Source organism: Anopheles marshallii, chromosome 3, assembly GCF_943734725.1.
Source record: "Anopheles marshallii chromosome 3, idAnoMarsDA_429_01, whole genome shotgun sequence".
Classification (NCBI taxonomy): Eukaryota; Metazoa; Arthropoda; class Insecta; order Diptera; family Culicidae; genus Anopheles; species Anopheles marshallii.
In genome coordinates, this window is record NC_071327.1 from 56806220 (window position 1) to 56820504 (window position 14285).

The window sequence follows — 14285 nt, forward strand, 5'->3', positions numbered from 1 at the left end:
GGCCAGATCGAAAGCAAGATGGCGCGTCGATGTCTGGTGCCTTGTGCAAATGTGCGGTTCGCGTTTCGGCCACCCGTCGATTGTCGGTGGTACAGTCGGCTGTGGATTGCTTTCTGCCCGCGTTACGGTGGACAGATTTATCTATCCTGTTTGGCATCCCTGCACACACAAACGCATACCCACACATACGCTCACACACCAAAGCTCACACGCCACGATCGAGCGCGACATCGTAATAAATCACCTCGCTAACGACGCCTAATGATTGCAGATAGAGTGTGATTTAGAATATCACTGTTGGCAGTTAGGTGAAAATTAAAAGGTTATTATGCGGAGTTACCACCGAAAAGGTGCACTGTAGCTCCCCTGGTTGAGTCCTACGAATGCGGTGTGTAGGTTGCATGCTGCATGCGGCACTCGCTCTTCGTCCGCTACCAGATCGCCGATACGTTCCGCTCGATCGCATTCCGAAGGGCACGATTTTTGGATGAATGTTTCTTTCTCTTTTTGCCAGAAGGAAAGCGAAAGAGCTTGCAGCTTGCAAGCATCCGTGTGGGCGGCATCCTGTAGTCGAGAGTTGCTTATTTCGTTTTCATCTCAACTGATCTCTCTCGAAAGTCACGGAACGCAGCGCGCACGGTTCGCACGGTCGTTTGGAATGGAGCATATTTTGTGTGTGTGTGTTTTGAAGTGTGTGAGTTGCATTGCATTGCAGCTGCAGCGTTCGGTCGTGGGGGTTGCATTATGAGTGCCGCACGTCACGCTGGGTTTATAATTGCAGGCAAATTGTGATTAATTTGTACATTGCAATAGTGAACAGCGTTCTATCGATTAGGTAGTACGGCAGAAGCGTGCTCCAAAGCAGGAGCGTGAAATGTTTCAATTTCATATAGTCAATGATGTTGTGGCTCTGCTGAAGGACACGTGTAGGTAATGTTGGAGTTCATTTATTGTGAAAAGCGTTGAGTGATTGAGGCAATCAATATATTTTAATCGACGGGATTGGATGGCATTGGACAGCTACATTTGTACGTATGGTAAAATATTTGTCCACATGAAATTTAATTGCATGAAAATTAATTTAATTTTACCCATTACATGAAGTATCAACGGAAAGTTAAGTAGTTTAAATTGTATTGTAATATCACACTTTCCAATAAATGATCGCCCGCTTGGCGAACCGGTTTGGAGGTATTATTATTATTATGAATATTGCAATATAATGTTTACGATTCTGCGTAAGTAATTAAAATGATTTTTTTTTTTGCTCGTCATGATACGTGTATCATGGAGGTCGTATAACTCATTGCCTTTTACTCATAACAATTTAATCCTTCGTGCGAACGCTAATTGCAGACGAATAATTGATTTCTTGAAATCCTTCTACTTGAACGGTTTTTTATTTCGTTGTTTTTGTTTTGTTCTTCTTTCACCCAAGAGAAAGTGGACCTGTGTGGCCCGGTGTAATATGTGCGCCGTTTTTCGTGCCATATTGCAATCAGGTGCGAATGCAAACACCATTTTGGGGGGCTCGGTTTTGGTGGGGGGGAGGAAAAGCAATTTAAAGGAATGGCTTTGGTGCAGTTTGCTTTTGGGCATCATGTTTTAACAGCTCATGAAACACAGTTCCGGTCAAACGACTCTCTAAAGCGTGAGACTGCCATAAAACACTGGATATTATTCCATTTATGATTGTTTTGGTATACTTTCGTAGTTAAAATTCGATCCTTTTTCGAGGTTTTTACTTTTGAATACTTAGTCGGGTGTGCTTTTCTTAAGCTGGAAGTAGTTCGAGATCAGCAAAGGTTGGGTTGCTCACGGCAAAACATCAAAGCCGCGAGTGTACCCAACGCTGCAATTGCAGAGAGTGCATAAACCAAAAGTTGAGGTATATTTTTTTCTCCGGGGAAAAAATATTTAATTCATGAAAACTGGAAAGATATAAACTTTACAAGTACCACCCGATGCAGGAATCTAATTGAATCTTCAAACTTGTTTATATTGTGCCCGCTTAGTTGCTTTTTATTGATTTTTCGCTTTGTTTGTGAAGCGTTTGCTTTTGGAACAGATGTGGTAGAGATGTGTGAGGGATTAGCGATGGATACAAAAAAATATTGAAAAAAAAACAATGATATATTTGTAGGTTTTACAACAACTAACCGTTGCTTTGGATGATCTTCATTTTTGAGGGATACATCAAATACTCTTCAAAAGATACATTTTAAACTTACAAAACTTCATCTGCAGCCTGCAAAGCTTCAAAGCTCCGGGAAGGCATAAATTATGGATCGATGTTCGGTAACTGCCCGTATCGCGAATGTACCCTTCTATAAACAGCGGTACGCTAAAAGTACACAAAAAAATGGTTGTACCGTCTAGCAACCAACGGCCAGTAACGGTGGGTGAAATGGCCGCGTGCTGCCAAACTTCAAACGGGCCGGCATTTGCGCACGGTTGCCGATTTACTTTCGGAACCTGTCATAAATTATGAGCGGTGGTTCAGAGATACGCTTTTGATCGTTGCCTTTGCTCGCAATAAATGAATTTGCAACGATTTTCGTCCGGCAGTGCACATTCACGAAACGGGATGTTTTCTGTAATTGAAACATCGTTCATTGCGTGGAGGCATGCGTTTCGCATTAATCGTGCGGCAGGCTTGCGGGAGCCGTGCTGCAATAGGCTTTTGTTGGCATGGTTTTACATGGCTTATGATATTGTTTGCAGAAATTGCGTCCAGTTGCGTAATGCTAAGCCCGATGGGAGACATTCGTGACGAGCGGATTAAGCAGCATACATAATCAACTAAAAGACAAACTAAGCTGGGATGGATCGGCGTACGGAGTATAATGCGATGGCGATGGGCAACATGAGTCATGTTTCTATGATTTCTGCTTCTATTGAAAATTAATACTATTTTTTAAACAATAATGCAGTTATAATTATAAAAACATAACAAGCAAGGTAAAAATATGTAAAAAAGTCAAAATAAAATGATCCAATAAAAGATTTGTGAAATATAGTAAACAACTCATTATTCTTTTAAATTTTTATGTCATTTGAATTTCGTTATCATTTTCCACAAAAACCGTAGATTTTTATATCTGGTAGGAATAATAATACATACTATTTTATTTACTATTGAAATTATATAAATGAAATTCTTATTAAAATAATTTTACCATTAGTTGGAAATTCTGGATGTAGCAGAGCGTAGTTTCGATCTACGGACCTCTGGGTTATGGGCCCAGCACGCTTCCACTGCGCCACTCTGCTTCGTACCGATGGTTCTGCTATCTTTCGTCAAGCTTTATTTATAGCCACACCATCGAGCCGGTGTGCGCATGTCCCATTATCTGTGCTGATCGGGAGAGCGCACACGCATTTTTGTTTTACTCAAAATAGAGCAAAACCGTGCCTAAACATCAGCCACAACAATGCGATTGCGATGCTCTTTTTATCAGCGGCTAGCGGGCAGACGACGCGTGTTGCCACAAAGTGCCAAAAAGCGCATTAAATTACACGCGCCAATCTGATTAAGATAGCCCTGGTTGGATGCATGCATGAGATAAGGTCACTCCTTTTTCGGGAGTCGGTAAAGCAGCCCCGGTGAAGGGATCTTTTGAGCACTTACGCACTGACAGCTCTTTCAGTTGTCTGGACAAGCCTCCAGATTGCGTCCTTTTGGGATGTGCCAAATATTTCGTAGGCTGGATCCCCGTATGGTAAGAAATGTGTTCGCTGCCCTATCCCAGAAACGCCCACTACCCGTGGCTCTGGTGTATGATCAGCGGCGGCAAGGTAGAAGCGGAGGAGATTCCATTGGCATTTGGCAGATGCGGGCAGATGAACTTGACGGCCCGTGGTGGATTTCACTCACGAACAGAGTTTGTCCATTAGGGGTTCCGCTCGTGGCCGACGTGGCCGTTATCGTAATCTGACTGGCGAAAACTCGCCGGAGAACTTGTCTGTCGTGCGGTCGCGAGATAAGAACGTTTCCTTCTCCGCCTCGTCGTCGTTTGTTGCACTCGGGCACCGTTTGGAAGGTTAGATTTTGTCTGATCGGGAGGTTGGAATGCTTCTTCAACGAAGACAAGGGTGAAATTTTTGGTGGAGTCCTCATATATGTCGTGTCGGATATCGCGATGCTGTCATGTCTCTAAGATCGCAACAGGGCAATATCACCGCCCAAGTACTGTTTTGCTTCTATCTCTTTGTTTCGCATGAAGGTCAAGTAATGTTGATAGCGAAGTTACAATTTGAAATGAGTGGTAATGAAGAATGATTGTTTTGAAATGAAAAGTCACGACCAGTTTGTAAGAATCAGTTTTCATAATTGTGTGATAATTTTCTGGTATCATAGAAACAGATATTCGATAGCAGATTAACAAATTCTCCATTTAGAAATGGATCACTGTTTTTCAAAAGTAGAACAAAAGGGATTTTATGCCATAAACTGGTTGCTAAAAAAAGGCGATGTAACTGCCCCGAGTGAGGATCGAACTCACGACCTTAAGATTATGAGACTTACGCGCTACCGACTGCGCTATCGAGGCTATAGGTAGTAAGTCGGTTATGCTTGCAGCAGGTTATTAATTTATCAGCAAAATCTAACCCATCTGGACCAAGAATGTCCACTGTTCTTTGATAGATTTTTATTCTTTCCCCAGCATTGCGACCTACATCGCGAGGCGCCCCTTGCGCAAATCGTGCGCACCAATTTCCAATCTATATAAATTAGATAATAATATGAATAACTTCGTACGGCAGCTTGCCTGCCCGGAAACACAAGCGGTGGGCATAAACGAAGCAAAATACACGAGAGCCCGGGCTACTCGTTCAACCTTTCCTAATCATCTCTCCTGGGTCACTACATTCCGTCTGCCGATGGAGACCACGCAAACCGCATTCGCGCACGCGGCACCATGCGGAAAGTCATCCGCCGGCTGCCGAAGAAGTCCGTGGTGGTGGAGCGGTGAGTAAATCGTGCACACACACCCCGCATACTGCACACCAGCTCTGTGAAGTGGTCTCACGGCATCGTAACCGAGGGCGGGCGTGCGCCATTCCACAGTTTGCAAAAGCCTGGGAAAGAAGATACCGCTACTTGCCGCTTCACCAGTGGCCTCGCCGGCCTCTGCAGTCCTGCCAACGGATCAAGTGAATTGCGCTACGAACCGTTCAAGCGCGATGATCTTGCGAGCTAGCGCGTGCCCCTTTTTTGCCTAGCGACGAAGAGGTGTGTGCCGAGACACAAACATATACACATACTCGCGTGGTCGATCCTAGATTATGGTTGATTGAGAGGAGTCGGTTGAGTGGAGCGATGGCCGGCGGTAATTTGAACTTGCTGCCGTAAGTGGCTGGGGCCGACATGGCTAGTTCCCTGACCTGCAAATAGCGGGCACCGGTAATCACTTCATCCTGGGCAATGGTTGTTTGCTATGACATTGGTATCTTAGTTTTGGCATGTATGCGCGAAAAAGTACTGAAAGTACAGTGGACTACGTGCTCTATTTGAGTAAGATAAATAATCTCGATCATGTAATTATGGAAAGAAAAACCATTCGTTTAAAAGATAAGGTTTCTAGTTAATTTAATAAAATAACCAAATTACTATCTGGCATTATTAATAACTAATGCCAAACTAAAGGCATATTTAAATTATGTTGAGTATAACTTTGTCTGCAAAAGAAACTCATGTTTGATACAATGAATGATAAATGCAAATATGCACAGTAGAGTATGTGTATCACGAAGAGTATCAGCATGTTAGCATAAATTTAAGTTACACAATCGTTCAAGTACATTCGACTAAATACGTGAGAAACTACTTGATTTGTTATGGCAAAATATTCTCTCAAATGATAGATGTAATACATTTTTGGTTAAATCCTGTCATTATTTAATGTCTTAACTGCCTGTCATTACTTAATCTTTTATAAAACTTTTCTGAAGGTAATTTAGTCATTGAATATGAAAATTGATGAACTTCAAATGTGTACTTAATGTATTTTCATGAATTAAAATAAAAAAAATGTTATTTAATTCGGACATACATGACATACTTGTTTTTGTATTATTATCATTGTGTTATGTTAAAAAAAACTCTTATTTTCGAGTAAAAACAATAAAACGGTTAGTACAGTGGAATTCTGGAATTGGAAGAATTTAATTAAGGCCTTTCTAGCGTTAAGTGTCGAACGAAATTTGGTAAATGTTTAGGATTATAAAAAATATGTTTTTAAAAAAGCTGAATTCGGGGTTAATGTGTAAAGATCAGGTTACTAAAAAAAAGGTAAAAAATTACTCATCGTGTAGCACATGTTTGCTCAAACACAGGATGTATCCATTCGCTGGGCTTTACAGCTTCAATCGGTCAAGTTAGAGCTGCGCGATCAGCAGTCCCTGTCTGAGTGATTCATTTCCCATGCTGGAAATCGCAACGGACACACTAAGTCACGTACTTGTGCGCCCGATGGCTCCCTGAGACGATATGGCTTGCGCCCGGATCGTGCCATCGTGGCGCTGCTGTTGCTGTCTGCTGAGGCTGTGTGCAATCGAAATGGAAGCGTGCGCGCACGCTTCGTACTCGACCGAGACGGAGGCACTCTGATCCTTTCCCATTGAATTACCATCCGTTGGATTTGTATGCGGGTAGGAATGGTGAGTGAACGTGGGGACGGGTTGGGGAAAGACTGTGCGGGTGGAGATGGTCAGAGACAGTGGTGCACAACGATTTTCCTGCCATTCCCCCTAGCCGCGTTACTCTGGCTTAATAAAAACCTTCATTGCATGGATGAATTGATCGGGAAGAGAAAGGTGCAAAAGAAGCCGAAAGAGGGGGTCGTGTTAGGGAGGGAAAAAAGGCGGATGGAAAGAAAAGGAGTTTAAGGGGTGGCACATTGCAGACACACGCCGGGCAGCCAACCATCCGGACCTAAAGCCACCGTGTGCCATTGTTGTTCCAGTGAACACGCGCTCGCAGACGGAATGTGCCTCACGAGTGCAAATGTGGCGGGGGAAGGGGAGAGGGGTGGGGATCCGGGTGGGGGAACGGATTCCCTTTTCGATCACCGCCAACGATCACTCTAACCGCACTTCACCTATATTGTTCCTCACTCTTGCACCATCCCGTCCCGGGTCGGACACTGCAGATCAAAGTTCGGCTCGGGGAGTGGTCGGTCAGCTGTGGGAGCAAAAGGGAGCCCGGGACGCGTGCAATTTACGAAAGAGCGCACGAGTCTGGGAACTCGCGAACGCAAAACGTTCTCACGGCCTTTAAGATGACTCGTCCGCTGTTGCTCGCTCGCTCGTTGGGGTGCTGCTCGCTCGCTCCGTCCCCCGTACCAGACGAACCCGTCGCAGTGATCCACCGCAGAAGCGCGCCGATATCACTCAAGACGTGCAGCAGTTGGAGCCGGATCAACCGGCAAGGGTGTGCTGTGAGGGGGGAACGGGAGCGGAAAGGAATTGAATTTTGTTGTTGCTGGTGCTGCTGCTTTGTATTCTGCGGCTGCTGATGATATTTCGCGGTGGCTTTTCGTGTGTCCACACACACACACAACCCTTGCTTGCTCGCAACCTGCACAACCGTCGCTCTCCAGCCAGTTTACATCTTTCTACCCTTGTTGTCATTAAGGAGGCTGCGATTTCTTCGCTCCCGATGGAAAGAATGAAAAAGGAAGGGAAGGACTGGGGGAGGGAAAAATGTGTTACGAGCGGGATGCTTTATTCGCAACAGTTTTTTTTTCCTTTCGTTTGGTCGTGGACCCATTTTCTCCGCTCGGATCTTGAAGCGTGTGCTTCGTCCTTTTTTGAGTTGGAGTTTTTTGCAAGGTTTTTTAGTTTTAGTCTGGTTTTTATCCTATTCGCCGAGGTTTATGTTTTTTTTTCTTTTAAGTGTTGTTCGTCCGCAACCATTTCCTTTGTTAATTTTCTTCCTTTTGGCTGGTAACGGTTGCTATGACGGAGACGGCGGTGACTATGAACAAGACACTAGTTGAGCTTTTTTTTTACTTTTGCTGATTTTACCTTTATTTTCAGCGGATGCTGTTTCGCGGTAAAGGTGTCTTCGCAACTTCGGTAGGCTGATGTTACTTCACCGTGGTTTTTGGGAAGTACATTTGCAATTTGCCTTCAGTGATTGTTCAGTGGTGAGCTTCCAGTTTGGCGGCTGCACGTTACTTTTGTAGCACATTCTCACTTTTACAATGCAAATACGTGCAATCTGTCGCTAGCGTAGCTTTACTCATTGTTTTTTGTTTGACACTTCATTGTGGTTGTACTATATCGGGTGATTTAGGCGCGGATAGCCTACAGGTATGTGTTGGGTTTACATTCAACAATATTCAGTTAGTTTAGATCAATTACTTATGTTTTAACAATTGTATCACAAACATAATTAGGTCTAACTTTTTTCATGTAGTGAAATATACTATTCAATTATTACAATTGTAATAATGTACGAAACACATTTTACAAACTCCACTCATTTAATACGTATTTAATTAATATGTGTAGTTTATGCTCAAATAATTATCGATTAATAATGTATGCTATGATAAAAACGAAAAAACGAAGATTATGCGGAGTAATTTTCGGTTTTTTCGAAGTTTTGTCTAAACTAGTTTTTAATAAAATAATTTATCGTTACACGTTTTTAGTTCTCGTTGTAGGTCAAGCAAGCTTATTTCTTTCTTTTTTAAAAAGAAACCAATTATCTCTCATATAGCAGAACGTAGTTTCGATCTACGGACCTCTGGGTTATGGGCCCAGCACGCTTCCACTGCGCCACTCTGCTCGTTATAGTTGGACCTTACTAAACTGAAGTTGATCACATTAGCATTTTTTTCTGTTTTCTTTGCGTATGTTCAATTGCATGGAATCCAAGAAAGCTGTTCTGCATTTTCATTCCTAAACGGTTCCAAATTTCCTTGCTTCATCAAAGTACTCATCGCCGAGTCAATCATTCGTTGCTTCGGTTCTGTTCGATACGAATCGTTTTGTAAGCAGTTTTTTTTCCTGTTGAACTGGGATTTTCACAGCATGGCGCCTGCAATGAATCTCCTCAGAAGTGTCGGGAAACAGGTAATTGTGGAGTACGAAGGACGGGTCTATTCCATCCCGGAGCAAGACTTTCTGCATATGTCCCGATCGGATGTGAGAGTTTTCTAGCTAGTTCGGTATCGGTGAGTTGTTATTTATTCTTTCAATTCTTCATTACAGAGACAACCGTTAAAGTCGAATGAAAAGCTACACGAATCCGGCCCGGAACCACACCACCATGCATCTAAGCTTAATGCATGTTATGGAACGAGCGAAGGAACTGATCGGGCTCTTTCCGATACGTATAGTGAGTTAAGTGATGCGAACTCGTTTAACGATCATTGCTCGCCTCAAGCGACGAACCCGCTGCATCCGGTAGTGTCTAGCAGTGCAGCAAAAGTCCTTTCGGAGCTTAAGGAAGAAGTGACCCGGTTGATTGATGAATCGATACAAAAAATCGAACGTGAATGGGTGCAGAACTCGAATGCGGCTAAGGATGTACCGTGTGAAGCAATTCCACCAGAAGCAACGATAGATTCGGTCCCATGTGCGGTAGATACCTCCATAAATCTGCATCCAGATGGTGATCGGGGTCAGCTATCGCACAGAGAGCTAAATTTGCAAGTACTTCATACGGAACAGTTCGTGACAAGTAAGCGACAAACACGAATGAAGTTGCTAAACGAAATTCGCGAGCTTGTTGAGCGTTTAAAAGATTTGGAAACATTGGAAATTTGATAGGGCTAATTCAATAATTTATTTTTTAATCATTTTATTCTCGGACAATATACTATGGTGTAACACTTTGATTGTTCTGCATGTTGTAGTATTGACGATTTGTTGATTTCTAGGATTGTCTTTATTGGTTAATGCCGACCTATGCAAAAAGCTCAGCTCTATTAAGTCAATGCAGGTTGGGAGTTGTTTCATCAATAGAAATGTTTTTTTAAGCTCCTGTCTCGTATATCGAGTTGGACATCGATTGTAAGGGAAACGTAACATCATCACTGCTTATTGGACAGAAGAAATCATCAGTTTCTCGAGTGGGATTGTCTTTGTTTGGTGACGTTATTGGAACGATTGTAAGCAAAGGAATCAATATTGACGGTTCGAAGTAACACCCGACTACATATCTGGTCGTCTGGTGTAAAAAAAAGCCATACTCATTTGGTGAAGAAGTCTTGTTGTTTGGATGATATTGCTTTCACAACCGTTGCCAGCCGCGTGCCCGACTTGACAAATCATGATCCAGCCTTGCCGGGGTTTTGTCAGATTCCATAAATGGGGTCATGAAGGTAGCTTTTTGTTTGTTTGTTGGCCTTTCTTAACACTTTTGACACTGACGCGGTCTGAGGCTGAGTCGAGTCTAGGGAACGTTATTGAGTTGTATTAGTTATTCGTTTACTGTTTGTATTAGTTTTATAAAACATATAGGCTGTAGGGTTTCAATTTGGTATGTTCTATCATCTTAAATTAAAAAAAAATCCATTAAAAGCAACTGTCCTTTAGACGTCAAAAATGGCATTCCCAAGATTTTTTTCGTGTTTTTTGTTACCAAAACATGATACCCCAATATGTATCATTGTTTTTCTCATAATCTCACCTTTCATTTAATTTAAGAAAAAAGACAGATACATGAACCGCACATGGTTTTCACAATAATCTCTCACTGTGTCACCTTCTGAAAAATTCGCAACATGTCACCAAACTCAAAACATCGAAGAAACAGTTAAAAAGGCAACAGCATCACAATGTGAAATGACTCTCGAATGTTTAAAAATCGCTTGCGGTACGGTGCGGTAAAGCTTTATTGATGATAACACTAATGCGTAAATTTAAGGTAAGTAAAATTACACCCATCATTGGCCAGGCAGGAGGAAATAGGAGTTTGGGTGACATTTTGAGTGGCAAACTTTGGCAACCAGCAGGTGGTAGTTAACGGCCGTTTATCAATCCGCGCAAGTCCAGTTGCTCGAGCGGATCCGCGCTCATGTCGTCGGTTTGAACCCGAACACAGAAACCAGCTCTCATTTAAACCCGCTATGCGTGGCGCACCGGGTGCAAGTGAGTGTGATGGGGATTGTTTGTCGTTCATTTCGCGATCGAGTCCTCCCCAGATTAGCAGCAATAATCGACCACTTGGGGCGCAAGCCAACCATGCGGCGGGGCGTTAAAAGCTACCGCTTCGGAGGTTATGTTGACATGCATTAAAAAGTACCTTCACCCAACCCACCACCAGAATCCTTCGATGTTGGCGTATCGCGTCCCGCCGAACTGTCGTTGAAAGGCATGGGAAATCGGTTTAACGGTCGGCATGCCGAAAGGACCGATTATCTCCGGTGCATGGGATACGGCGTATTGGGATGGGGGTCAAGTTTCCAGGATCGTGCAGGATTTGTGTCAAAGCATCGAAGTCAAAACCATTGAAAAGATATCGCCATGGTGCGCACACGGTAGGTGATGCTGGAGCGCGTACCGGGGATTATAAACACTGCCGGTGACACTGTTACGACAGGCGCTCGATCAAGCTCGATCGCGAGGTGCGCTCGATGGCGCACTTTTCACCGTTTCCCTGCTGGCATTCGACAGATTTGCCGAAAACGGTGGAGCAGCACGAATAAAAGCATGCACACAGAAATCTTAATGAATTTGATGATGTCAATGTGACAGGATGTGGCATTAATTTCGGGCATACCGTATCCCAGACCCTCATCCTGCGATTGGCGGACCGTGCTGGTGGTAAATGTTGGGGAATTTACTAATTAAAATATAAATGCCATCTGCTGGCCACAATGCCTAACTCGATGAAGACCGGAGTCTAATTTAGTAATTTAGCAAATTGACTCCCAAATAAAAAATATCGTGATCGGGCTTAGAAAATTAGCGCTCTGAATACGAATGAAGACAAATGTCACATGTCCCGGTTTTTTCGTGCCCGTTGGCTTAAGGGTTTAGCCAGATTTGTATCTTTACATTTGCTGCATTCTTTTTTAGCGATCGCAACCAAATCTTGATGCTACTTTATATGAATGAATGGGGCAATGAAGAGCACCAGCAGTGCATTTATATTATTTTTTTAATCTACCTGAATGGTCTGTTGACAGTTTTGCAAAATTTCGGTTGTAAAAATGTATTTTAATATTGTTTGAGTTTGAAATAAGTTTTCCAAATATTGACAAATGTTAGGGCGTTTTGCTGTGTGCTTGAGAGTGTTTAATTATACTCTGCAAAAAAAGAAACCTAGGGCACTGGGCTTCTAGGAACAATCAGGCCGCAATGCCAATTCATCATTTATATCGAATCTTAATTCAATTGTTCTACCAAGATATAATTTGGCCGATCAAGCGTAACGATGGCGGGCGAACGTGGCGCAAAGATGGCTTGGCAATCGACAAGGCCGAAATGTGTATTTTATTTATTTAATTGTTATCGCTGCTGGGACTGTGTGGCTGAAATGTGTTATAGTAAAAATTTAGCACCTTCCACTTGACAAAATGCATCCCTGCACTTTAAATGCTCGAGAACCTTAAACAAATACGCACATATACACACCTCTACCACACAAAACCATAGCATGGTTCAGTATCCAACACCAGCAAAGTTAATCCTCTTAGCGGAATTTATATTTTATCAATAATTTATCTAAATATTTTCCCTCTTTCAGTGCCTGGTTACTGAAGAGCTGGTCAACTTCCAAAATGCTGGGCGCAATGTAAGCGAGGTGTAGATTGGAATGGAAATCGCGCCACTTTGCCACCGCCATTTCGGCACGGAATATGGACGATTTGTGATAAGTTTCGACCGGTTTTTCCTTGCTGGAGTTCGCCAGACTTCAAACGAAATCTAACAATAACCCCTCATCCAGCGGATGGGATTATGTAGGGAGCATGGGTGGCGGTGGTCTAATGTGGCCGTGACTTTGCGACTGTGGGAAAAATGGACTGTTGGAGCCACTTGTGCGACGAAATGGAGTTCTACACATTATTGCCCCCGACCCATTGCGATAAGCTCGTGCGGTAATGGGAAAACGCTGCTAACCAGCCCAATCGAAGTAACTGGTGATGATGATGATGATGATGATGATGATGGTGATGTGTTTAGAAGGCCTAAGCCTTTTGGGGGAGTTTATGTTGGCAAACAGATTATGTGACAAACGGCGCCCATCGTGCGACCAAAAGTGGAACCGTCATTTTCGAAGGCTTGGGAATAACCGTGCGGTTCTCGGGGAAGTGGATGGATTAGATTAGACAATACGGTTGAATTTTCACGTTCATCCCTGTCAGCACGGACGATAGCGAGCATTTCGAGAGTGAGGCAATTGAAAAGATGGCATTTAAGATTGGGCTCCCGTCTGGCGGGTGTTTGGCTGAAAGCCCGGTGGAAAATAAGTGTTTGACGAAGCGAACCAAGGGTGTTGTTAACTTATCGGAGGTATTTCTCTTTCCTATGATTAGTGAACTGGTGCTTAAACACCTGCAATCTGAGGAGCTGCAGAGTGACAGTTTGGTGTTTAGTAATAATATTGAGTCAGTAACGGTGTGCATGTAGATGAATGTGGTATGGCAATTAATATGCATGGGAAAATTGTGAGAATTTGTTGGTAGAATCGATGACTAACGAAGCAAATGTTTAATAAGCATCAGAAGGGTAGGATAACATTTTACTAGTTGGCATTAGTGAATGATTCAGTAATATTTAGACGTATTGCACCTTTTGAAAGGAATGTTCTCGCGACCATTAAGGTTTTTGTTTTGTTTTATTATATAACGAAATGGCAGTGCTATTTTCCCACACTCTCTAAAATTCTGCGCCAAGACACAACGCTCCATCGGTCGTAATCATCATGCACAGAACGTTACCAAATTAAACCACAAAACAAAACGCACCCCTACGTGGAAACATTCGCCGAAATGCACAACGGATTTAAGCTGCCGCTCTTTGACTGGTGCCGCATTTTGCGATGCAGCTGGTATGCGTTCCGTCACGTTTGGTGAAACGAATCCCTATGCAGCAGGTTGACCAGGCGTCACCCGGGTTCTGCTTTCTTTTGATCTGCACGCACACGCCGGCAACGTGGCGTTGCAATTACATCAGTAGCTTTTATTGCCACAATTAATGGTGGCTACGGTCAAAGGGCGGAAGTGCAAAAGGGTAGTTGAGCATTTTGCTGAAACGATCATATGTTATGGTACTGATTCCCAATCCGTCATCAGATGTCGATGGTTCAACTTGCTGGTGGG

At 43.2% G+C, this 14285-nt stretch overlaps 1 protein-coding gene and 3 non-coding genes across 4 annotated transcripts; 1 reads left to right on the forward strand and 3 right to left on the reverse strand.

Annotated features, from left to right (window-relative positions):
* Window positions 1–3201: 3201 nt before the first annotated feature.
* Trnam-cau (transfer RNA methionine (anticodon CAU)) lies at window positions 3202–3273 on the reverse strand. Its single transcript has one exon. It is a non-coding gene; the product is annotated as a tRNA-Met (tRNA).
* A 1207-nt stretch (window positions 3274–4480) lies between these two features.
* Trnam-cau (transfer RNA methionine (anticodon CAU)) lies at window positions 4481–4553 on the reverse strand. Its single transcript has one exon. It is a non-coding gene; the product is annotated as a tRNA-Met (tRNA).
* Window positions 4554–8728: 4175 nt separating this feature from the next.
* Window positions 8729–8800, reverse strand: Trnam-cau (transfer RNA methionine (anticodon CAU)). Its single transcript has one exon. It is a non-coding gene; the product is annotated as a tRNA-Met (tRNA).
* A 245-nt stretch (window positions 8801–9045) lies between these two features.
* Window positions 9046–9783, forward strand: LOC128712876 (uncharacterized). The gene is made up of 2 exons (XM_053807742.1): window positions 9046–9159; window positions 9295–9783. Exons 1-2 carry the CDS (start codon window positions 9046–9048, stop codon window positions 9781–9783), a joined length of 603 nt encoding a protein of 200 aa, XP_053663717.1.
* The last annotated feature ends 4502 nt before the right edge of the window (window positions 9784–14285 follow it).

Coding starts and splice junctions, on each gene's coding strand:
- LOC128712876 (XM_053807742.1), top strand. CDS start 9,046: ATGGCGCCTGCAATGAATCTCCTCAGAAGTGTCGGGAAACAGGTAATT. Junction 9,160..9,294: donor TGCATATGTCCCGATCGGAT/GTGAGAGTTTTC, acceptor CATGCATCTAAG/CTTAATGCATGTTATGGAAC.